Source organism: Taeniopygia guttata, chromosome 29 (genome assembly GCF_048771995.1).
Source record: "Taeniopygia guttata chromosome 29, bTaeGut7.mat, whole genome shotgun sequence".
NCBI lineage: Eukaryota > Metazoa > Chordata > Aves > Passeriformes > Estrildidae > Taeniopygia > Taeniopygia guttata.
The window spans coordinates 4581110-4605046 of NC_133054.1; the positions used below are offsets into that span (position 1 = coordinate 4581110).

Consider the following 23937-nt stretch of genomic DNA (forward strand, 5'->3'; position numbering starts at 1 on the left):
CCTGCACCCCCAGTGTGACCTGCAGCAGCCCCAGGGGACGTGACACAGCGCTGGCAGCAGCAGGGGACAGGTCAGGAAATGACTGAGGGCTGAGGGAGAAGCCAAACCCGGCCCTTATTACACCAAACGCCGCTCCCGTGCCAGCTGGCACCGCCTGGGCACAGCGGGGACCGCTCCCTGCCCCGGGAGGGATCCCGGGGATCGCCCCGGCTCCTTGGGGGCTGCTGGAGGTCGGGTCTCACCTGCCCAGGTGTGGGGCACGGGGCGTGAGCCTCTCCTTGGGTGGGGGACACGCTGTGCTGGGGCTCCCAAAGCACCGGTGCCATGTGCCAGGGGCTGCCCCAGGACCCCCAAATGCTGCCCCTGCCTGGAATTGCCCCAGGGCAAGCCAGAGGGACCTGGGCCAGCAGGACCAGCCGCTATTGGCCACCCCTGGGTGGTTTGGAGCAAACCCTGCGGTTTGGGATGAGGTTTTGTGGGAATACCTGCCGGGGGTGAGGAAGAGGAGGCAGAGCCTGGTGGTGCACCTTGCAGGTGCTGCATTATTTCCCTGACAAAGCCCCTGCTCAGCACCGGGCAGGCTCCAGGAACATTTCCCATCGGGGCTGCCTGGGCTGAGCCCGGGCAGGGATGGGGCTGGGACCCCCCAGGCCTGGCCGGAGCCCCCCAGGACCGTGAAGGGTCCCTGGAGCAGCTCTGGGCTCACCCCGGGAGTGGGACCGGGCTGGGGTAACCCCAAAACCTCCCCCCGGGGTGGTGGCGGAGTTTTGGGTTGTCCTGGAGCACCCGGAGGCTCCAAGGAGGCCGATCCGTGCTGGGGGGGGGTGGGGGGGGGGTCACAACCTCCCAGCTGAGTTGGGGGGCTCATTACCCCAAATTAACGCTGCTCCCGGTTCACAGCAGCTTCCCCGAGCGCGGTGCCCAGGCAGGGACCCGCCTGTGCCCCCGGTGCCGCTTCTGGGGGGTGGGCAAAGCCCCCCGGGACCCTCCCCCCGCAGCCCCCGGGGTCAGGCCCGGAGCTGCGGAGCAAGCCCGGGATTCTGGATTTACCAGCCCTCCTCCCACTGCGGGCAGCCTGTAATTAGCCGCGCTCGTAATGAGTTTTGGGGAAGTTTGGGTGCAGCCCGCCCGTGGAGCCCTCGCTGCCATCACGCCCCTCCCTCGCTCCCCCCACGGCACCCACAAATAGCCGAGAGCTCGGGGAGCTCCGGCATCGCCCCCGCCGCTCCCGGGCACCATGGAGCCCTGGGTGCTCCTGCTCGGGGCCGCGACCGCCCTGGGCTGCGTGTCCGGCCGTGAGTACCGGCGGGGATTGCGGGGATTGCGGGGGCTGAGGGGCTGAGGGGCTGCGGGACCGGCCGTGAGTACCGGCGGGGATTGCGGGGATTGAGGGGCTGGGGGGCTGCGGGGGCTGCGGGGCTGTGGGGATTGAGAGGATTGAGGGGATTGAGGGGCTGAGGGGCTGCGGGACCGGCCGTGAGTACCGGCGGGGATTGCGGGGGCTGCGGGGATTGAGGGGCTGCGGGGGCTGCGGGGGCTGCGGGGGCTGAGGGACCGGCCGTGAGTACCGCCGGGGATTGCGGGGATTGAGGGGCTGAGGGGGCTGAGGGGCTGAGGGGGCTGAGGGGGCTGCGGGGCTGCGGGGATTGAGGGGCTGCGGGCACCTCCTGGGACCACCACCTCCACCGGAGCTCGGCTCTACTGGGGCAACTGGGATGGAGCGTGGGGGCTCCGTGGGGGATTTTTCCTCCTGGAAAACCAGCCCGGGCTGGGGATGGATTGTCCAACTTCCCTGATGGAAAATCAGCCCAGGCTGGGGATGGACTGTCCCAGTTCCCTGCTGGAAAACCAGCCCGGGCTGGGGATGGACTGTCCCAGTTCCCTCCTGGAAAACCAGCCCAGGCTGGGGATGGACTGTCCCAATTCCCTGCTGGAAAACCAGCCCGGGCTGGGGATGGACTGTCCCAATTCCCTGCTCCTCAGCCTGGCCCTGCAGTGGGTTCCCGGTGGGTGTGAGCCTGCTCAGGTCCTGCAAAGCACAGGGAACTCTCCTCTGGCTCCTCCTTCCCATTTATCCACGGAAAGCCAGCTTTGGGGATTCTCCAATCCCCAATCCCGTACCCACCTTCCCCTCTGTGGCCCCTGGGGCAGCTCAGGTGGCAAACGCAGCACGGACTGGGCTGTGCCGCCCCTCCCGAGCCCGAGGTGCCCACGAGAGGCTCAAGGTGGGCGAGGGAGAGCAGCCCCGGCTGTAAGGATGAGCTCGGGGCCACCAGGATTTGGCAGCCACGGGGCTGAGGAGGTGCTGGCAGTGCCAAATTCTTGCACAAAGCATGAACTGTGATCCACTGGCACCAAGGACAGGATTTCGTCAGCCCCGACGCCGCCAGGAGCTCGTATCTGATGTCCCAGGAGAGGATGAGTCCCCTCGGGATGAAAGATGAGGAGTTTTGCAAGGCCAGCTCACAGGAGAAGCTGCAAACCCAGCGTGGGGCTGGGAGCAGGAGTTTCCCAAACTCCCGTGTGAGTCCTGAGCTCCCGAATTTCCCGTGTGAGTCCTGAGCTCCCAAATTTCCCCTGTGAGTCCTGAGCTCCCAAATTTCCCCTGTGAGTCCTGAGCTCCCAAATTTCCTGTGTGAGTCCTGGATTCCCAAATTCCCATGTGAGTCCTGGGTTCCCAAATTTCCCGTGTGAGTCCTGAGCTCCCAAATTCCCCTGTGTGAGTCCTGAGCTCCCAAATTCCCATGTGAGTCCTGAGCTCCCAAATTCCCGTGTGAGTCCTGAGCTCCCAAATTCCCATGTGAGTCCTGAGCTCCCAAATTCCCATGTGAGTCCTGAGCTCCCAAATTCCCGTGTGAGTCCTGAACTCCCAAACTCCTCTGTGAGTCCTGAGCTCCCAAATTTCCCCTGTGAGTCCTGAGCTCCCAAATTCCCGTGTGAGTCCTGAACTCCCAAACTCCTCTGTGAGTCCTGAGCTCCCAAATTCCCATGTGAGTCCTGAATTCCCAAACTCCTCTGTGAGTCCTGAGCTCCCAAATTCCCATGTGAGTCCTGAATTCCCAAACTCCTCTGTGAGTCCTGAGCTCCCAAATTCCCATGTGAGTCCTGAGCTCCCAAATTCCCGTGTGAATCCCGAGCTGTTCCAGAAGGAATGCCCGTGGTGAAGGTGCTGAGAAGCTCGGCTGCCCCGTGGTCAGCCCTGGCCACCTGCTGGACCTGTCTGGTGGGTCTGGAGCCTCCTCGCTTCTCCTGGCGTGGGCAGTGGGAGATTTTCCCCGACTGTCCCACGGCCGGGGCTCACGTGTGGCTTTGGGACAGGAGCTGAGGCCTTGGGGAGCTCAGGCTGTCCGTAGCTCTGCTCCAGGTTAATTTGTCCCTCAAATTGTCCCTTCCGGAGCCTGGGCTGGGTTTGGATCCGCGTTTTTCTGGAGGAACGAGGGCCTGAGTCAGGCCAGGGGCTTGGGGACGCGGCTCTGGCTGAGCTGACTCATCCCCGTGCCCAAAAGCAAACTGGGAGCACTGGGAGAGCTCCGGCACCTCCCCACTGCCCGGAGGATGGAGCTGGGCAGGGAACAATCCCCTTCCCGCAGCCACAACGCCGCTTTGGCAGAGGTAAACCGAGTTTGGGAGCGGAGGGAGAGGTCTGGTCCCTGAGAAAGAGAAATATTCCTGTGCTTGTGCAGCCAGAGAAAATCCTGGGGCAGGATCAGCCAAAAAAATCTTCACTGGCTGGACCAGCCAAAAACCCCCGGGGTGGCCAAGTGTGGATGTGCCGTGTCCTTCCGCCCCGGGCCACCACCCCTGTGGCACTTCCAGCTCTCCCCGCAGCCCCAAAATCTCCCAAGAGCTCCAAGAGCCCCTCCTGTCCCCCCACCAGGGACAGCTGAGCACCCTGCAGCCATTTAGGGTCGATTTAGGGATTTGGGGTCTGAGTGAGGAGGAGGAGGAGGAGCCGTTCTCCTGCCCTGAGACTGCTCAGGACCCCGTGGCTCTGGGAATTTGGGATTTGGGATGATGTTGAGCCTCTGATCACCCCACCAGGGACAGCTGAGAACCCCGCAGTGATTTAGGGTCGTTTAGGGTCGTGTCTGAGTGAGGAGGAGGAGGAGGAGGAGCCGTTCTCCTGCCCTGAGACCGCTCAGGAGCCCCGTGGCTCTGGGAATTTGGGATTTGGGATGATGCTGAGCCTCTGATCACCCCACCAGGGACAGCTGAGAACCCCGCAGTGATTTAGGGTCGTGTCTGAGTGAGGAGGAGGAGGAGGAGCCGTTCTCCTGCCCTGAGACCGCTCAGGAGCCCCGTGGCACTGGGAATTTGGGATTTGGGGTGATGCTGAGCCCGCCCCTCCGAAGGCTGAGTCAGGCTCGGGCCCTGCCGGGACACGCCGGGGCCGCTGTGACACCCCCGGGCCCGGCACCGGGACGGGCTCGGCGGTGGCGGGGCAGCGTGGGCAGCTCCTGCCTTGCACAACCCCGCGAGTGCGGCTGGAAAAGGAGCGGGGATGATCCAGGGGATTTATCCCAGCGCCGCTCTGCGATGTGTCCCGGGAATGGCGCTGGGCTGGACTGGGCAGACTGGGAGAGGCCCATCCGTGGGATGTCCCTGCCCGGGGAGTTCCCCCAGCTCTTCTCAGGGGCTTCGGGAGAACCTCGAGACCCGCCCGCTGCTAAAATCCTCCTGTTTAAAGTGGATTTGCAGGGAATGGGAAGCCAAGAGGGAAAACCAAGCCAAGGACACCCCCAGGAGCTGGGATTTGGGGGGCCGAGGGGAGCCAGGGGGTCCCCCAGGAGGGCCTGGGTGACATCACCGGGCACAGATAATCGGCGTGAATCGGGAGTTTGATGCCACCCTCCCGGCCCGGATGGCGCTGTCATGGCCCGGACAGGACGTGCCGCAGCAGGATTTGCCCCGGGGGCACCTTTCAGCCGAGTTGGGCAAAGCCGCGGTGCCTCAGCGCCCGGAGATTGCGGCTCTGCCAGGGAGGGCAACGCCCGATCCTCCGGGGCTGCGTTTGCGGGCCGGGCCGGGGCTGCTGGCACGGCTGGGCACAGGGAACACGCTGGGACAGTGCCACCCTGCCGGGACTGTGCCACCCTGATGGGACGGGGCTGCTGGCACGGCCGGGCACAGTGCCACCCTGCTGGGACAGTGCCACCCTGCCGGGCCGGGCACAGTGCCACCCTGCCGGGACAGTGCCACCCTGATGGGACAGTGCCACCCTGCTGGGACAGGGCTGCTGGCACGGCTGGGCACAGTGCCACCCGGCCGGGACAGTGCCACCCTGCCGGGCACAGTGCCACCCGGCCGGGACAGTGCCACCCGGCCGGGACAGTGCCACTCACGGGGACAGTGCCACCCTCCCTCTGAGGTGTTTTTTTGGCTCTTTCTGTGCCATTCCTCCGGTCAGGAGCTGGTGAGGAGCAGGAGCTCCTTCCTTGGCGCTGTCCCAGGACAATCCCAACCCCAAATGATTTTGGTGATCTGTAATTCCACGTTTCAGCACAGGACAGTGTGAGAAACCCTTTAAAGTACAGAAATCAACGTGGAGCCTCTGTGAAAAACACCAAATTCCATCAAAATTGGTGCTGGATAAAGCCAGACTGTTGTGTGCCTTCACACGTAACCCAAGGCTGAAATTCAGATCAATTATTTCTAAAATAATTGGTAATATAATATAAAATAAGGAGAAGAAACAAAGCAGAGGGCGTGTTTTTAAAAAACACTACCGTTTGCTTTCTACTGAATTATTTTATTTTGGGATTTTCCCAGGACAATCCCAACCCCTTGGTGACCTCCAGCTCCTCACTGCTCGGTGACAAGTGTCCCTTGTCCCCTTCAAAGCCTCGCCGCTGCTGTTTTTAGCTTTGCTTTGCTCACAAAGCAGGCGCCCAGCAGCTCGTTCCTTAGGAACAGCCGGGCAAGGAGATTTCCCAGTCTTCCCAGTTTTCCAGGCAGGACGCGAACGAGGCTGCCTGGAATGCGGCAGCTCCTCCGGCGGGGCCCGGGGCTCATCCCGGGATCATCCCGGGATCATCCCAAAATCCCGGGGTGAATCACGGGGAGCAGTTCCGGGGTCCCGGGGCCCGAGGCTTATCCCGGGATCATCCCGGGCTCATCCCGAGATCCCGGGGTGAATCACGGGGAGCAGTTCCGGGAGTCCTGTGGCCCTCGGGCTCATCCCGGGCTCATCCCGCGATCATTCCGGGATGAATCACGGGGAGCAGTCCCGGGGTCCCGGGGCCCGGGGCTCGTCGCGGGCTCATCCCGGGATCATCCCAAAATCCCGGGGTGAATCACGGGGAGCAGTCCCGGGGTCCCGGGGCCCGAGGCTTATCCCGGGATCATCCCGGGCTCATCCCGAGATCCCGGGGTGAATCACGGGGAGCAGTTCCGGGAGTCCTGTGGCCCTCGGGCTCATCCCGGCTCATCCCGGGATCATTCCGGGGTGAATCACGGGGAGCAGTCCCGGGGTCCCGGGGCCCGGGCTCATCCCGGGGTGAATCACGGGGAGCAGTTCTAGGCGGTGGTTCCCTGGTGTCACCCTGCCACGGTGACAAACACGGCCCGAGAGGAGCGACCCTGGTGACGAAAATCCCGGGTGGCTCCCGCGCTGGCGGGGGCTGGCCCGGAGGGGACAGAGGTGGGGCTGGGGGTGCTCCGGGGCGGGGTGGCCACACTCAGCCCCTCCTGAGGGTCACCCCCTCTTTGTGTCCCCAAAGATCTGTACACAGCCCCCGACTCGTGCGAGGGTCGCTGCGGGGAGCCCTTCAGCGAGGAGGACGAGTGCCACTGTCACCCCGAGTGTGTGACACACGACAACTGCTGCGAGGACCACGACAGGCACTGCGGGCCCGGTGAGCGCCCGGCCACGGGGATTTGGGGTGTCCCCACACCCCGCTGAGGGGGCCAGGGCTCGGTCCCGAGCCTCTGCAGGTCCCCAGGGTGTCCCCAAAGTGTCCCCATCCCCCTGAGCTCCTGCTCCTCTCTGCTCCGCAGGTGCGGAAGGCGCCGAGGATGGAGCCCGAACCCGCGGTGAGTCGGGAGGGGCAGAACGGCCCCGGCTACCTCGGGGTGTCCCCCCATTCCTCGGGGTGTCCCCCATTCCTCAGGGTGTCCCCTTCTATTCCTCAAGGTGTCCCCCCATTCCTCAGGGTGTCCTCTCATTCCTCGGGGTGTCCTCTCATTCCTCAGGGTGACACCCTGAGGGTGACCCCATTCCTCGGGGTGTCCCCCCACTCCTCGGGATGTCCCCCCATTCCTCGGGGTGTCCCCCCATTCCTCGGGGTGTCCCCTTCTATTCCTCAAGGTGTCCCCCTGTTCCTCGGGGTGTCCCCCCATTCCTCGGGGTGTCCCCCCATTCCTCGGGGTGTCCCCTTCTATTCCTCAGGGTGTCCCCCTGTTCCTCGGGGTGTCCCCCCATTCCTCGGGGTGTCCCCCCATTCCTCGGGGTGTCCCCTTCTATTCCTCAGGGTGTCCCCATGTTCCTCGGGGTGTCCCCCACTCCTCGGGGTGTCCCCTTCTATTCCTCAAGGTGTCCCCCTGTTCCTCGGGGTGTCCCCCCGTTCCTCAGGGTGTCCCCCCGTTCCTCGGGGTGTCCCCTTCTATTCCTCAGGGTGTCCCCCTGTGCCTCGGGGTGTCCCCCCCAACCCCTGCCTGTCCCCACCGGGATATCCTCGCCTTTCCATGGATCCAGCTGGATCCCACTCCCTTTCCATGGACCCAGCTGGATCCCGCTCACTTTTCCATGGGTCCAGCTGGATCCCACTCCCTTTTCCATGGATCCTCTGGATCTCGCTCACTTTTCCATGGATCCTGCTGGATCCCGCTCCCTTTTCCATGGGTCCTCTGGATCCCGCCCACTTTCCATGGATCCTGCTGGATCCCGCTCACTTTTCCATGGGTCCAGCTGGATCCCACTCCCTTTTCCATGGATCCTCTGGATCCCACTCCCTTTCCATGGGTCCCAGCGCTGTCCCCAGCCCCTGCCTGTCCCCACAGACGGATTCTCCAGCAGCCGCGATTCCATCACGGAGCAGGAGCTGCTGGAGCTCTCGGAGCAGCTTTATGGGCTGGATCACAACAAAGCCCGACCCAGCGACATCGCCATCAACCCCCAGCACCGGGCGGGCCCCGAGGAGACCGGGGACAAACAGGACCGGTCCCCGCAGCCGTGAGTGGCACCGGGGCAGGGACAGCCACCCCCGGGCCGGGCTGGCTGCGGGGAGGGAGCTGCAATTCCAGGAATTCTCCCCCAGGCTCTACAAATACGTGAACGAGGAGCTCTTCTCCAAGCCCACCTACGCCAGCTTCATTAAGCTGCTGGATAATTACCAGAGGGCCACGGGCAGGGAGGAGGAGGTGACGGCCGAGGAGCTGCGGGAGCAGGAGCGTTTCCTCGAGGAGGTGATGAAAACGGAGCTCATGAAGAAACTCTTTGTGTTCCTGCAGGGAAAAAGTGAGTGTGGGGCAGGGCAGGGCTGGGGAATCCCAAAGGGACACGATCCAAAGCTGCGTGCTCCATTTTCAGAAGGCTTAAAGCTGTTTTTATTACAGCATTCGTGCTTTTTATACATTCTTAGAAGTCTCCTAAATTTACACTTTGGTCAGGAGAGATAAGCAAAGTGCTCATTGGAACAGGCAGTTGCAGGTTTCTGTGATTTCTCCTTTTCTGGTCAGGTTTCTCTGATTTCTCCTTTTCTTTCTTGGTTTCTGTGTCAACGACCTCGGTAGGAAATTCTCTCAGGGGTAAAGGTGGATCCTCTTCTCAAACTTCTCTCTGGCTGGCAGAAGTCGCTGTAAAAGTTCCTGGGAGAATTCCCGAGGGAATTCCCGAGGGAAGGGATGGGGGAACCCCGCTGGTTCTCAGCTTCCTTTTTCGAGGTCAGGATTTCAGGCACTGGAGATGACATTTCACATTCAGACTCAGGCGTTTATTATTTCTTACCATGATATTTCACATTCACACTCAGGTGTTTCTAGTTTCTTTTCCATGTTACAGTCTCACAGCAGTGAGTTCTGCAGCCCCTCATTAACCAGGCACAAAATGGTTCACTACCTCCTGCTACAAGGTGCTTTAAGGCTAAACTATCCAATTAAGGAATGACACCTAAATTATTCCACTTTTAACCCAATAACTAATCCCTCAGTCCTCAGTGTGGATTTTTCTGTCCAATTACAAAACACCACCCAAAACCCATGAAGAAAAAAGGGAAGAAGAAGGACAAGCCTCCTTTTCCTATATTCTAAGACCCTAAAGTCTGACATCACACACTTCTAATCAAACCACACACCCACAATCCCAGCACTGCCGATCAATTTTGGAAGCCTTCTGCATGACCTGAGTTCAAATGCAGCGTTCTCCTGGGGTCAGAGTCTGTCAGCACAGAAAATCCAAATTTCCCGGCCTCCAGAGCTCCAGCAGAGCCCCAGCTCCGCCTCACTGAGCTCCCCCTTTCCCTGCAGACCGCTACAGCTCGGAGCAGGAGTTCCTGCAGGACCTGGAGCAGATGTGGTTCGGGCTGTACTCCCGAGGGGACAGCGAGCGCGATTCCAGCGGCTTCGAGCACGTTTTCTCAGGTACAGCCCCTGCCGGGACCGGGGCCGGGCCGGGGCAGCGCCAGGCCGGGGGCTCATCCCGACTTCTGCTCTGCTGTTCTTGTTTTAGGGGAGGTGAAAAAGGGGAAAGTGTCGGGATTTCACAACTGGATCCGCTTCTACCTCCTGGAAAAGCAGGGGGTCGTCAACTACTTCAGCCACAACTTCAACGGGCCGGTGAGAGCTCCCGGGGGGCCCGAATTGCACCCCACGGGGATGAACCCACAGCACCAGGGGTGCTGCCCCTGCCCCATCCCTGCTGCGGGGTGGGGAGGGCCAGAACCCACAGTGCCAGGGGCAATCCCTCCCCCAAGCCATGAGCCAGAGATTTGAGGCTGGGGGGCTCTGCTGGGACCCCTCAGCCCAGCCAGGAGATGCTCTGGATCCTCCCTGGAGGGGCTGTGAGGGTTCCTGGCCGGGCTGGGCATGGATTCCTTCCCTGGAGGGGCTGTGAGGGTTCCTGGCCGGGCTGGGCATGGATTCCCTCCCTGGAGTGAGGGTTCCTGGCTGGGCTGGGTGTGGATTCCCTCCCTGGAGGGGCTCTGAGGGTTCCTGGCTGGGTTGGGTGTGGATTCCCTCCCTGGAGGGGCTGTGAGGGTTCCTGGCCGGGCTGGGCATGGATTCCTTCCCTGGAGGGGCTGTGAGGGTTCCTGGCTGGGTTGGGTGTGGATTCCCTCCCTGGAGGGGCTCTGAGGGTTCCTGGCTGGGTTGGGTGTGGATTCCCTCCCTGGAGGGGCTGTGAGGGTTCCTGGCCGGGCTGGGCATGGATTCCCTCCCTGGAGTGAGGGTTCCTGGCTGGGCTGGGTGTGGATTCCCTCCCTGGAGGGGCTCTGAGGGTTCCTGGCTGGGTTGGGTGTGGATTCCCTCCCTGGAGGGGCTGTGGGGGTTCCTGGCCGGGCTGGACATGGATCCCCACCCTGCTGAACCCAAACCCCGCTCCGGCCCCAGTGGGACTCGTACCCTGATGTGTTGGGGCTCCAGTTCAGCTGGGACGGCTTCTACAAGGAGGTGGGCTCGGTTTTCATTGGCTGCAGCCCCGAGTTCGAGTTCGGCCTCTACTCCCTCTGCTTCCTCGCGCGGCCCGGCCGGGCGTGAGTGCTGACCCCGTGTCCGTCTGTCCACCCCGTGTCCGTCTGTCCACCCCATGTCCGTCTGTCCATCCTGTGTCCGTCCATCCTGTGTCCTTCTGCCCATCCCGAGTCCCTCTGTCCATCCCAAGTCTGGCCCCGGAGCCAGTGGGGCCTCCCTGAGCCCCATCAGAGCTGAGGCCGGCCCTGAATTTGGGGTGGGATGGGATGGGATGGGATGGGATGGGATGGGATGGGATGGGATGGGATGGGATGGGATGGGATGGGATGGGATGGGATGGGATGGGATGGGATGGGATGGGATGGGATGGGATGGGATGGGATGGGATGGGATGGGATGGGATGGGATGGAAATGGGGATGGGATGGGACAGCATTGCCTGGGGACGCCAAGAGCATCCCGGAGATGGGATTATGGGATGAGGGGCTCAGGGTTGGGCCCTGTGGCTGTGGGGACACCAAGAGGGGTCACAGGCACGGAGCAGGGCGGTGACAGGCGGTGTCCCCACAGATGCCACCTGAGCCTGGGCGGGCACCGCCTCAGCATCCAGACCTACCCCTGGACCAAGTCCACCTACGGCAGCGGCAGGAGGTTCATCGCCACCGCCTACGTGATGTCAGCCTGAGGGGGGCTCGGCGGTGGGGCAGCTCCGGGGCCGCCCCCGCGCTGCTCAGGGCCCGGGGGTCCGGAGGGGCTCGGGAGGAGCAGGGGACACCCCCAGACCCCGCCGCGTGTGGCGGGCCCGGGCTGGGCAGAAGAGCGGCGGGAAGGGAAGGATTGGGCACGGACAGGACGATGCTGAGCGGAATAAACGCTGCCCTGGCTGGAGGGGCGCTGGGCTCTGGGTGCAGCAGCCGCCCCTTTATCCACCCCGCACCCCATTTCTCCCTCCATTTGTCCCCCCACCCCCTCTCTGAGCCACCCCCGAGGCCTTGTCCCCCCCGGACACTGCCGGTCCCGGGGGCTCCATCCCCTGGAGCCCCTCCCCGGGAATTCGGTGCCTCCCCCACCTCTCGCAGCTGAGCTCTCCCCCAGGGCCGCGACCCCCAGGGACCCCCAAACCCCCCGAGCTGGGGCTGCTCGGGGCTCCAGCTGCTCCGGCACCGCCCTCAGGGGCACAGCGCAGAGCCCGGGGGGCAGCGGGACCCCCGGGACCCCCAGCCCGCTCCCCGGGCCGGGCCGTGAGGATGGCACCCACTCCCGGGACGCGACCCCCGCCCGCCCCGAGCCCGGCTCAGCCCCCGCTCCCGCACAGCCCCGGATTTGGGGGTCCCGGGAGGGGGGCGACAGCCTCCAGCCCCCCCCGCTGCCCCGTCCCCTCCTCCTGCGGCCCGGGGGGCTCCCGGGGCTCGGGGGGTCCCGGGGCGGCGGGGCCGGGAGCCGCTGGCAGATGGTCCCGGGGCTGCGGCGGCTCCGGGGCCGCTGCGGGGCCCCCGCGCCATCTGCCGGGGTCACGGTGACCCCCAAACCCGCCGCGGGGAGGGGGCAGGCCGGAGCTGGAGCTACAGAAATGCGCCGGGAATTCGGGGAGAGGGGGTTTGGGGGGATCGCGGGGGTGGGCACGGGTCGCTGGGCACTGGGCACTGGGCACTGGGAAGGAGCTCAGGGGGTGCTGGGGTGTCCCGGGGATGGGTGGGCACTGGGAAGATGTTCAGTGGGTCCTGGGGGTGCCCCGGGGTGGGCACTGGGCACTGGGCAGGAGCTCAGGGGGTGCCCCGGGGGTGGGTGGGCACTGGGAAGGAGCTCAGGGGTGCTGGGGGTGCCCCGGGGGTGGGCACTGGGTGCTGGGAAGGAGCTCAGGTGGTCCTGGGGTGCCCCGGGGGTGGGCACTGGGAAGGAGCTCGGGGGTGCCCCGGGGGTGGGCACTGGGTGCTGGGAAGGAGCTCAGGGGTCCTGGGGAAGTATATTTAAAAATATATATACATATATAAGTATATTAAAGCATATATATATATATTTAAAGTATCTTTATATATATAATACTTACATATATACTTTTTATATATATACTTAATGTATATGCACTTTGTATATATAAATATACTTTTTAATATATATATGAAGTATATTAAAACATATATATACATATTAAAGTATATTAAAACATATATGTATATTAAAGTATTTATATTAAAGTATCTTATATTTAAATATTTTTTATATAAAAATGTACTTAAATCTAAGATACTTTAGATAAAGTAACTAAAATTTCATTTTTAAAAATTTATTTTAATTTAATTAAAAACTAGATATGTTTTAAATATATATATATAAAATATACATATCTATATTAAAAATTTAAAACATATCTCCGGCTCCCCTCAAAACGCACCCCGGGTGCTTTCTCCCCGTTTTCCCCGTTTCCCTCCATTTTTTTTGGGGTTTTTCCCCGTTTTCCCCGTGTTTTGTTGGTTTTTTTCCTCCGTTTTTCCCATTTTCCCTCCGTGTTTTCTTGGTTTTTTCCCCGTTTTCCCCGTGTTTTCTTGAGGTTTTTTTTTTCCCGTTTTCCCCCGTGTTTTCTTGGGTTTTTTCCCCATTTTCCCCGTTTCTCCCATGCTTTCTTGGCTTTTTCCCCTGTTTTCCCCGTGTTTGTTTTGGGGTTTTTTGGGGGGGGTTTTTCCCCGTTTCCCTCCGTGTTTTCTTGTGGTTTTTTCCCTTTTTCCCCCTCCGTGTTTTCTTGGGCTTTTTCCCCCCTTGTTTTCCTGGGTTTTCTCCCCGGTTTCCCCCGTGTTTTCCACGCTCTGCCACGGAATCCGGGGATCTTCTTTTCCCTCTCTGGGAGATCACTGAGAGACCCCAAAAAACAGGAGAGACCCCAGAAAAACAGGAGAGACCCCCGAGAAACAGGAGAGACCCCAGAAAACAGGAGAGACCCCCGAGAAACAGGAGAGACCCCCGAGAAACAGGAGAGACCCCAGAAAACAGGAGAGACCCCCGATGGATTTTAGGATGGGTGCGGAATATTCGGGGTCTGTCCCCTCCCGTCCCCGGGACCACCTCGGCCCGGCTCCCCGAGGGATCCCTGCGGGATTCAGCCCCCCCCCGCACCCGGTGAGGATGAGGAGGGGTCTGGCTGCAGCTGAGCCCCGCCAGGGCGGCTTTAGGGCGGCTTTAGACCCTAATCCGAGCGGCCCCGGGGAGCGGAGCCTCCCTAATCCCCCCGTAACCGATCCGGCCCTAACTGCCCCGATGGGCTCCGGCCACATCTGCTCCGGCAGCTCCAGCGCAGCCTGAGAGCATGAGGATGAGGATGAGGATGAGGATGAGGATGAGGATGAGGATGAGGATGAGGAGGGGCATTTGTTAAACCCTTTAGGGCCCTGGAGCTGCTCATCCACGGCGGTCCGGACGGGATCTGCAGCTGGAGCCAGTCCCGGACAGGCACCGCTGGGCCGACCCCAAAAAATTCACTGGGCTGATCCCAAAAACCACTGGGCCGATCCCAAAAAAATCACTGAGCTGATCCCCCAAAAAACCGCTGAGCCAATCCCAAAAAAACACTGGGCCGATCCCAAAAAAATCACTGAGCTGATCCAGAAAAACCGCTGAGCCAATCCTAAAAAACCACTGGGCCGATCCCAAAAAAATCACTGAGCTGATCCCAAAAAAATCACTGAGCTGATCCCAAAAAATCACTGAGCTGATCCAAAAAACCCGCTGAGCCAATCCCAAAAATCCCCGTGGGGATTCCTGCGTTTGGGAACACCCCAAGAGTCTCAGCCCCGAGCACCAAAGGAAGGGAAAAACGACCCCAAAATCCCATCCCTGGTGTCCGTGAGCCGGGGAGGGACCCCCGGAGCATCCCCCAGCCCCGGGGGCGCAGCGGGGAGGGGGTCGGGCCCTGGAAGGATTTTTGGGATGGTAAATCCAGGGATTTATCCCGGGCACGGGAGGGGTGGGGGGAGCAGAGCTGAGCCCCCCGGGACCCCCCAGCCCCGCTGGCAGCTGGGCCGGGGGTCCCGCCCGGGGCAGGGGTCACTGAGGCAGCGGCCGTTGGGCCCATATGGACACGGGGATGGGGAGGGGGCGGCTCCTGCCCGCGTTTTGGGGTGGGGGGAGGCAGAGCCCACCCCCCACCCCCTCCTTGCGCTGCTGCGACCCCCCGAGGGGCGGGGGGAGGGCGCTGATCCCCCCCCCCCCATCCCTCCCTTTCCAGGGGTTGTTCCGAGGATGGAACAATCACCAAACCAAACCCTGGGGGCTTCCAGCACCCCAAACCTTGTCCCTGGGCACCTCAACACGCTCAAATTTTGTCCTCCGGAGGATCCAGCACCCCAAACTTTGTCCTCGGGAGGCCCAACACCCCAAATTTCGTCCTCCGGAGGATCCAGCACCCCAAACTTTGTCCTCAGGAGGCGCAACACCCCAAATTTCGTCCTCCGGAGGATCCAGCAGCCCGGATTTGCCCCTCGAGGGCTCTGACACCCCACAGCACATCCTCTGAGGGGTCCCCCAGGTGACGGGGTGCCGGGGGTGCCGAGGGGGTGCTGCAGATGCCCGGGGGTGCCAGGAATGCCCAGGGGGTTTTGGAGATACCCAGGGGGTTTTGGGGCTGCTGAGAGGATTTCGGGAATGCCCAGGGGGTCTCGGGGATGTCCAGGGGGTGCCAGGGATGCCCAGGGGGTCTCGGGGATACCGAGGGGGTTCCAGGGATGCCCAGGGAGTTCCAGGAATGCCCAGGGGTCTCGGGGATGTCCAGGAGGTGCCGGGGATGCCCAGGGGGTGCTGCAGTTGCCCAGGGGGTGCCAGGGGTGTCCAGGGGGTCTTGGGGATGCCGAGGGGCTTCCAGGGATGCCCAGGGGGTCTCAGGGATGGCGAAGGGGTGCTGCAGATGCCCAGGGGGTGCCGGGGATGCCCAGGGGGTCTCGGGGATGCCGAGGAGGTTCCAAGGATGCCCAGGAGGTGCCGGGGATGCCCAGGGGGTTTTGGGGCTGCTGAGAGGATTTTGGGGATGCCCAGGGGGTCTCGGGGATGCCCAGGGAGTGCTGCAGATGCCCAGGTGATGCCGGCACCGCTGGCCCGGCCCGCTGGGGACCCAAACGGGGTCTCGCCCGTTGCCCCCGCGCTGCCGCCCGTGGCCAGGACCCCCGGGGCCCCCCGGCACCCCTCGTGTCGCCGCCCGCGGGGACGCGGAGCAGCGCGGAGCTGCCAACTGTTCCCCGGCGGGGCCGGCGGGCGCAGCCCCCGCTAATCCAATCCATCAGGGGGGTAATGAGCTATGAAAGTGTGGATTCAATTAAGGGGCACTGCGGCGGGAGGCAGCGCCCGGCGGCAGACGGCGAAAGGAGCCCGGCTCCCCTCTGAAAGGCTCCATCTGTGCCGCCGGGGCCCCTTTGTGCTCCCTGAAAGCGCCGCGGAGCCACAAAAGCCGCCGCGGCCCCGCCGGGCGACGTTTGGGTGATTCCCCGGGGGGAAACTGAGGCACGGCAGAGGAGCTCGTGGAGGGTTTGTGGTGGCGGGGGGAGAACGGCGGAGCCGCGGCTCGGTGCTGGTTTGAGTTCACGGCTCGGTTTTGATTTATGGGGTTTTGTGGGGGGATTCTGTGCGAGAATCGAAGGCGGGGATGCTCGAATCCGGGAGTGGGCTGGGTTGGGAGGGACTCAGAGCCCAGGCAGTGCCACCCCGGCAGGGCCACAGGGTCACCCCCCCTTGTCCCTGCCTGCTCCAAACCCCCTTCAGACACTTCCAGCGATCCCCAGCTCCTCTGGGCACCCTGTGCCAGGCCCTCCCCACCCTCACGGGGAGGAATTTCCCCCCAACACTCCCCTAAATCTCCTCTCTGCCATGTGAACTCCCCCCGACTCATTTGGGCTGGAAACACCCCCGAGACCTCCTCATCTCCCCCCGATTGCAACTTGGGAGGGATTGGCCCGGGGACGAGTTTAAAGATGGGATTATTGCTGTACAAATTCTGATTAAACCGTCCCCAAACCCTCGTGCAACATCGCTAAGCCGAGCTCTAATCTCGCCCGAGCAGAGACTTCGTCAATAACTCCAAATCTCCGCGCTGTTGGTTTATCTGGCGCGGATTAAGCCGGGAGCGTCCTGAACTTGTATTAGAGCAGAAAAAAATAACCGAAGCTGAGGGTTCCTGAGAGTTTGTCTTGGCAGCTGCCGGGAAGGGGCTGGATGGGATCCCCGGATGGACACAGGGATGGATGGATGGATCATGGATGGACACAGTGATGGATGGATGGATGGAAGGATCCATGGATGGACAGACAGACAGACTGATGGATAGAACCCATGGATGGACGGACAGACTGATGGATAGAATCCATGGATGGATAGAATCCATGGATGGACGGACAGACAGATGGATAGAATCCATGGATGGACAGACTCCATGGATGGAAGGACAGACAGACTGATGGATAGAACCCATGGATGGATAGAATCCATGGATAGATAGACAGACAGACTGATGGATAGAACCCATGGATGGACGGACAGACAGACTGATGGATAGAACCCATGGATGGATAGAATCCATGGATGGACAGACAGACTGATGGATAGAACCCATGGATGGATAGAATCCATGGATGGACAGACAGACTGATGGATAGAACCCATGGATGGACGGACAGACAGACTGACGGATAGAATCCATGGATGGATAGAACCCATGGATGGATAGAATCCATGGATGGACAGACAGACAGACTGATGGATAGAACCCATGGATGGACAGACAGACAGACTGACGGATAGAATCCATGGATGGATAGAACCCATGGATGGATAGAATCCATGGATGGAAGGACAGACAGACTGATGGATAGAACCCATGGATGGATAGAATCCATGGATGGACAGACAGACAGACTGATGACGCCGCAGGAATGGGTCACCCCACGCAGGAGCCCCCCACCCTCACAGCCTCATGCAGGACCAACCCCTGGAGCTGGGGGGAGCAGAACCCGCTCCCGAGCCCCGCCAGGGTGGCAGGGACAGGGACGGGGGTTCTGCACCGGGGCTCGGGGGTTGTGGCCTTGCACGGCCCCATTTAACCCCTGCCACCACCACCTCCATCCTCCCGGGACCACAGCGGCTCCTCTCCCCCCTCCACTCAGCAGGGAAAGTTCGTTTGCCAAAATCCGCCGTCCCCACGAGGGAAAAGACGATTAAGTCGAGACCCCCCAGCCCGATATCCCGGCTTAGTGGGAAAATCCGCGTGGGTTCCCGAGCCGGGCACATTAGGAGCTGATGGCCGGCGCTGTTATCAGATTACAGACAAATATCAGAATTACAGCCCCGAAAGCCGGGCTTTGGGGGGGCTTAGCAATTACCCAGCCCTGGGCAGCCCCACCCTGCCAGGGAAACCAGGGCACCCCAAACCCTGACCCCCGGGGCTGGGGGTGAGACAGGGAGTCCCCTCCGTGGGTCAGGGAGTCCCCTCCGTGGGTCAGTGTCCCCTCCGTGGGTCAGGGAGTCCCCTCCGTGGGTCAGTGTCCCCTCCATGGGTCAGGGTGTCCCCTCCGTGGGTCAGGGTGTCCCTCCGTGGGTCAGTGTCCCCTCCGTGGGTCAGTGTCCCCTCCGTGGGTCAGTGTCCCCTCCATGGGTCAGTGTCCCCTCCGTGGGTCAGTGTCCCCTCCATGGGTCAGGGTGTCCCCTCCGTGGGTCAGGGTGTCCCTCTGTGGGTCAGGGTGTCCCTCCATGGGTCAGTGTCCCCTCCATGGGTCAGGGTGTCCCCTCCGTGGGTCAGGGTGTCCCTCTGTGGGTCAGTGTCCCCTCCATGGGTCAGTGTCCCCTCCGTGGGTCAGTGTCCCCTCCATGGGTCAGTGTCCCCTCCGTGGGTCAGTGTCCCCTCCATGGGTCAGGGAGTCCCTCCGTGGGTCAGGGAGTCCCCTCCGTGGGTCAGTGTCCCCTCTGTGGGTCAGTGTCCCCTCCATGGGTCAGTGTCCCCTCCGTGGGTCAGTGTTCCCTTCCGTGGGTCACTGTCCCCTCCTTTGGCTTTGGCCGGGCTGGACCCCCCAACGTCCCCCAAGAATTCCCCAGGGGGGATGGGAGGGGAAGCTGCCCCCCGACCCCACCTGCCCCATGTCCCCCCACCCGTGGGACCCCTGGGGGGGCTCTGGGGTGTCCAGAGACCCCCAGAGGGGACGAGGGACCCTCCCCACAGCCCTGGGCTGGGCACGGCGAGCACACCCATCCTCAGCAGTGCCACCCCCCCTCCTGCCGTCCTGCGGGGACACGGGAGCCGCCCCCACCCCCGGGTGCTCCGCGCCCCCTCCCCACGCGAGCCGGGGGCCAGCTGTGCCCTCGCAGCGCGGGCCTGGCACGGCTCCTGCCCTGCTGGCACGGGCCGGGCCGCTGCAAGGGCGCACTCGTGCCCGGGGGAGCTGGCACCGAGCGGGCCTTGGCCCCCGGCCAGCGCAGGGGGTTCGGGGGGGCCGGGGCACAGCTGGACCCTCGGCCCGGCCGCTGTCCCCAGCCAGGGCATCGCTGGGGGCGCCTGATGGCACTGGGGGGGCGCGAGGGGCGTGGGGGGGCTGGCACGGAGCTATGGGGGCGTGTGGGGCTCATGGGGGTGGCACAGCCCGGGGTTTGTGGCACAGCCCCGTTTCTGTCACAGCCCCTGTTTCTGTCCCACTCTAGGGTTTCTGTCCCAGCCCGGGGTTTGTGTCTCACCCCTCTATTTGTGTCGCCCCCCTCTATTTGTGTCGCACCCCTCTATTTGTATCGCCCCCCTCTATTTGTGTCCCCCCCCTCTATTTGTGTCCCCCCGCGCACTCGCGGCCGGGTGACACGTTGATGTCGCGTGCTCCCCCCTCCCCTCCCCCGGAGCGGGGCAGGCTGAGCCCCCTCCCAGGTAAATCCCGTCCAGGTGGGTCCCTCCCAGGCAGCTCCATCCCCTCCCGGCGCATCCCTGTCCCTAAATCCCTTTTCTGGGGACACACGAGGTCCCCCCCGCCCCCCGCCCGTTCCCGGCCCGCTTCTCGCTCGGAGCGGTCCCGCAGGGCCCCCCCGGCCCGGCTGCAGCTGCGGGGGCCCCCCGAGAGCCCCCGGAGAGCCCCCCGCCCGCGGCAGAGCCGGGCGCAGCTTGCGGGGCCGAACGGCGGCGGCTCCCCCGGGCTCCGGCACAGCCGGCGCGGGGCCGGGGGACAGCGGCAGCGGGGGGACACGCGGAGCGGGGTCCCCGCGCCGGGGGAGGCGGGGGGGACGCGCCCCCCAGGCCGCCAGACGCTGCCGAGGGGTCGGGGCACAGCTGGGGAGGGACGGAGGGAGCCGGGGGTGCTGCGGGGGAGGAGCTGGGGTGAAGTCAGGGCGGCCGCGTCCCCTCCGTGGGGCGGCTGGGACAAATCTCAGCTCCCCACATCCCCTCCGTACCCCCAGGGCTGTCCTGCACCCCAGTTTCTGGGGGCCCAAATCGGTCCTGGGACCCTCAGGGCTCTGCTCTGCCCCATTCCTGCCACCCCAAATCCCCCCAGTACCCTTCTCTGCCCCAGTCCTGGGACCCCAAATCCCCCCGGTAGCCCCGGGGCTCTGCTCTGCCCCTGTCATGGGACCCCAAATCCCCCCGGTACCCTTCTCTGCCCCGTTCCTGGGACCCCAAATCCCCCCCAGTACCCCCAGGGTTCTGTTCTGCCCCATTCCTGCCACCCCAAATCCCCCCAGTACCCTTCTCCACCCCGTTCCTGGGACCCCAAATCCCCCCAGTACCCTTCTCTGCCCCATTCCTGGCACACCAAATCCCCCTGTACCCTCAGGGCTCTGCTCTGCCCCTGTCCTGCCATCCCAAATCCCCCCAGTACCCTTCTCTACCCTGTTCCTGGGACCCCAAATCCCCCCAGTCCCACCGAGCCCCACTCCAAGGTCCGGGATCCCAGCTGGACCCCAGCACAGGGGGCTCAGATCCTCTGGCAGCCCCCCACCCTCATCCCAGCCCCCCAAAAAAGAGAAACAGCCCCAAGGCGAAGCTTGAAACAAGACCACGACTTTATTTGAGCTAAAAACCCCAAATCTGCTCTCTTTACAAAAGGATAAAACATTTTCAGTACAAAAGGGAAGAAGCCCCAGGACCCGGGGGCTGGGCAGGGACCTCAAATCATCTCCAAATTCCCAACTTTATACAAAACCAGGGAGATTTGGCCAGCCGGGCTCGCGAGGCCAGTGGGGCATCAAAAATAGTTGCCTGGATTTTCTTTGCAAAACAAAATAAAATCATTGCATAGCATTTAAAAGTTATTGCTCGTCTCAAAATGCTCAGAGGAGTTGGGAGCTGTTGGCAGGATCCCAAATCCTTGGAAGGGCCGTTAAATACGGAGTTAAATATGGAAATATTGGGGTTTATCACCAGAAAAAAACAAAAAAAAAAACAAAAAAAAAAAACAGGTGGTGAGGGAAATAAATTAAATAAATAATGGCTAATAAATAACCCTGGAGCGCCAGCACGGCAAAAACCACGAGGTCTCCAAGCACAGAATTCCCACTACGAGCCTGGAAGGCGGAGGGGGAAAAACCTTGGGCACATCCCAGATTTCCATGGAAAACGGGAGGAAATAAATTAGGACTCCTCACACACAGTGGTTAATTAATAAATAAAGCAGGGAATTAAGGTTTTTGTTGGCACTCAGGACTCGGAGCAGGGGAGGGGAAGATGTGAACCAAGAAGGGAGAGGGGATCGGTGGCTTCTGTTCCAGTTGGGACTGTGGGAGGGATCAGTGGGATCCCACCCAGACCAGTGGGATTTTACCCAGACCAGTGGGATTTTACCCAGACCAGTGGGATTTTACCCAGACCAGTGGGATTTTACCCAGACCAGTGGGATTTTACCCAGACCAGCGAGATCCCATCTAGATCAATGGGATCCCACCCAGACCAGTGGGATTTTACCCAGACCAGTGGGATTTTACCCAGATCACTGGGATTTTACCCAGACCAGTGGGATTTTACCCAGATCAATGGGATCCCATCCAGACCAATCCCAATCCCACTGGGATTCTGGGAGGGATCAGTGGGATCACATCAGAGGTTCCCAGGTCTGTTGTGGGGCACAGGGTGGGTGAGGTTGGGGGGGACACAGGGCCTGGCCACCATCACAGGGCAATGGGCCACTGTCCCTGGACACTGTCCCCCCATCCCTGCACGTTGTCCCCCCATCCCTGGACGTTGTCCCCCCATCCGTGATGGCAGAAGGAAAAGGTTCTCCCTGGGGTGGGAATTTTCTGTGCTGGTTTCCCACAAGGGTCCGGCTCATTCCCACCCGGCCACTGCTGGACTGGGAAATCCATGACCCCACTGGAGCTCGGGGAAGGGACAGTGCTCACCCCAAGGGGCAGGAGGGGCTGTGTCCCCACACCGGGGAGGGACAGGGGCAGGATGGACAATCCCAGGGCTGGACCTGGTGTCAGGATGGACATCCTGGAGGCAGAAACACCTTCGGGAGCATCTCTGGGGGACGCAGCAGTGACCACTGCGAGTCCAGAAGGGTTCCCGTGGCTCCTGGGGACAGCTGGGACAGCGGCGCGGTGACCGGCCACCTCCAGGGCCACGTCCTGCAGAGATGCTGGAGGTGCCTCACCCAGCCGTGCCCATCCCGGGGACAGATCCAGGCCCGACCTCTCCCCGCCCCAAACCCACACCCGGCCCCGCTACTCGTTGAAGATGGCACCGAGCTGGGGCCCGGCCAGGTGGGGCGGGAAGGACTCGAAGGTGACGTCCAGCGGGATCTCGTAGCGGGGCACGGGGCCCTGGAAGTGGGAGCCGTGTCCGTGGCCTCCGGGGTAGTGGGCCATGAAGGGGTAGGACTTCTCCAGCTCCGGGGACCCGTCCTGCTTCAGGGAGAAGTTCCCGCTGATGCTCAGGGGCGGCGTCAGGGGCCCCTCGTAGGGCGGCGTGGAGCAGTCAGAGGGGTGGCCCCCGAAGGAGGCGTCCACCAGGCTCTTGAAGGCCGGCGGCTTCAGGTGCAGCAGGTGGGACTCCATGGAGCCGTAGGGCGGGCTGGGCAGCCCCTGGTAGCCGAAGGAGTGGCCAGGCAGGGCCGGCTCGCAGGGCTTCTCCTCGTGCTTCTCCACGAAGAGCGGCTGCGGGCCCAGCTGCAGGCAGCCGGCCACCAGGTTGCTGGTGGGCTGGGACAGCCCCTTGCACAGCATCTCCACGAAGCTCTTCCCCTCGGGCGTCTGCCCCGTCTCCAGCACCTCGGACAGGGCCCAGATGTAGTTCCTGGCCAGGCGCAGCGTCTCGATCTTGGAGAGCTTCTGGGTTTTGGAGTAGCAGGGCATGACCCTGCGCAGGTTGTCCAGGGCGTCGTTCAGGCCGTGCATCCTCGTGCGCTCCCGGGCGTTGGCCTTGACCCGCCGCGCCCGGAACCGCTCCAGCCTGGCCTTGGTCATCTTCTTCTTCTTGGGGCCTCTCCTCTTGGGTTTCTCGCCATCCTCTTCCTCCTCCTCCTCCTCCTCCGCGCTGTCGCGCTCCTCGGCCAGGGCCGGGACCAGAGCGAAGGGAGCGGTGCTGGCGTCCCCCTCCTCCAGCCGGGCCTTGGCTGGCGGCGTCTCCTCCAGCCAGGCCTGGCCGCTGAGCAGCTCGGCCATGGCCGGGCCTGCCGCAGCTCTGGGGCACCTGCAAGGGAGGCACGGGGGCGTGGGGACGGATCCCGGAGGGAGAATCCTCAGCACGGTGGGAAAATCCCCCTCCAGACACACCAGCACCTACGGATTCCCTTTTCCCACCTATTGCCCTCTCCATGTCCAGTGGATTTTATTTGGGAGATGCTGAATTTTATCGGGGAGTTGCCTCTCCCTGAGCTCCACCAACATTCCCAGAGCTTCCAACCATCCCTTTTCGGGGTGATTCCCACTCCTGAATCCCTTCTCGTCACACCCTCCACCCCGACTGTCACACTGGGGTGACAAAAGGCGGCTGGCAATTCCCGGTCGGAGATTTTCCTTCCCCAAGCCCTCGGTGGCGGCCCCGGGTCCCCGTTAATCGGCCCCCCCAAATCCCATCACTGGCCCGGCTCATTCCATAAAGCTTTAGCCCCTAAGCAGCTTTGCTGGAAGTGCCCGAGCCGCTGCTCCCCTTTCCCGAGCATCCCACGCGGAAAATCCCACTTTTAATATGCGTGATGGGGCTCCCGGCCGGGATTAGGGTGTTAATTGCTGTCGTATCCCCAAAGGACCACGCGGCCCCAGTTAACTCCTGGCGGAGGATGGCAAATCGCGGGGGGTGAGGGCGGGGAAGGATCGGTTTTGGGGTGAGGGGATGGGTCCGGCTGGTCCCGATTCCCTCTGGTGGGATGAGGGGATGACC

The 23937-nt window shown here is 62.4% G+C and overlaps 2 protein-coding genes across 2 annotated transcripts; one reads left to right on the forward strand and one right to left on the reverse strand.

Annotated features, from left to right (window-relative positions):
- Positions 1–69: 69 nt before the first annotated feature.
- On the forward strand, positions 70–11532 carry ENDOU (endonuclease, poly(U) specific). Its single transcript, XM_072919584.1, has 9 exons — positions 70–1295; positions 6720–6854; positions 6997–7032; positions 7999–8170; positions 8256–8455; positions 9463–9576; positions 9665–9771; positions 10543–10685; positions 11193–11532. Exons 1-9 carry the CDS (start codon positions 1238–1240, stop codon positions 11305–11307), a joined length of 1080 nt encoding a protein of 359 aa, XP_072775685.1. The 5' UTR covers positions 70–1237; the 3' UTR covers positions 11308–11532.
- A 10217-nt stretch (positions 11533–21749) lies between these two features.
- NEUROD4 (neuronal differentiation 4) lies at positions 21750–23222 on the reverse strand. The gene has a single exon (XM_041711635.2). It carries the CDS (start codon positions 23217–23219, stop codon positions 22281–22283), a length of 939 nt encoding a protein of 312 aa, XP_041567569.2. The 5' UTR covers positions 23220–23222; the 3' UTR covers positions 21750–22280.
- Positions 23223–23937: the final 715 nt, after the last annotated feature.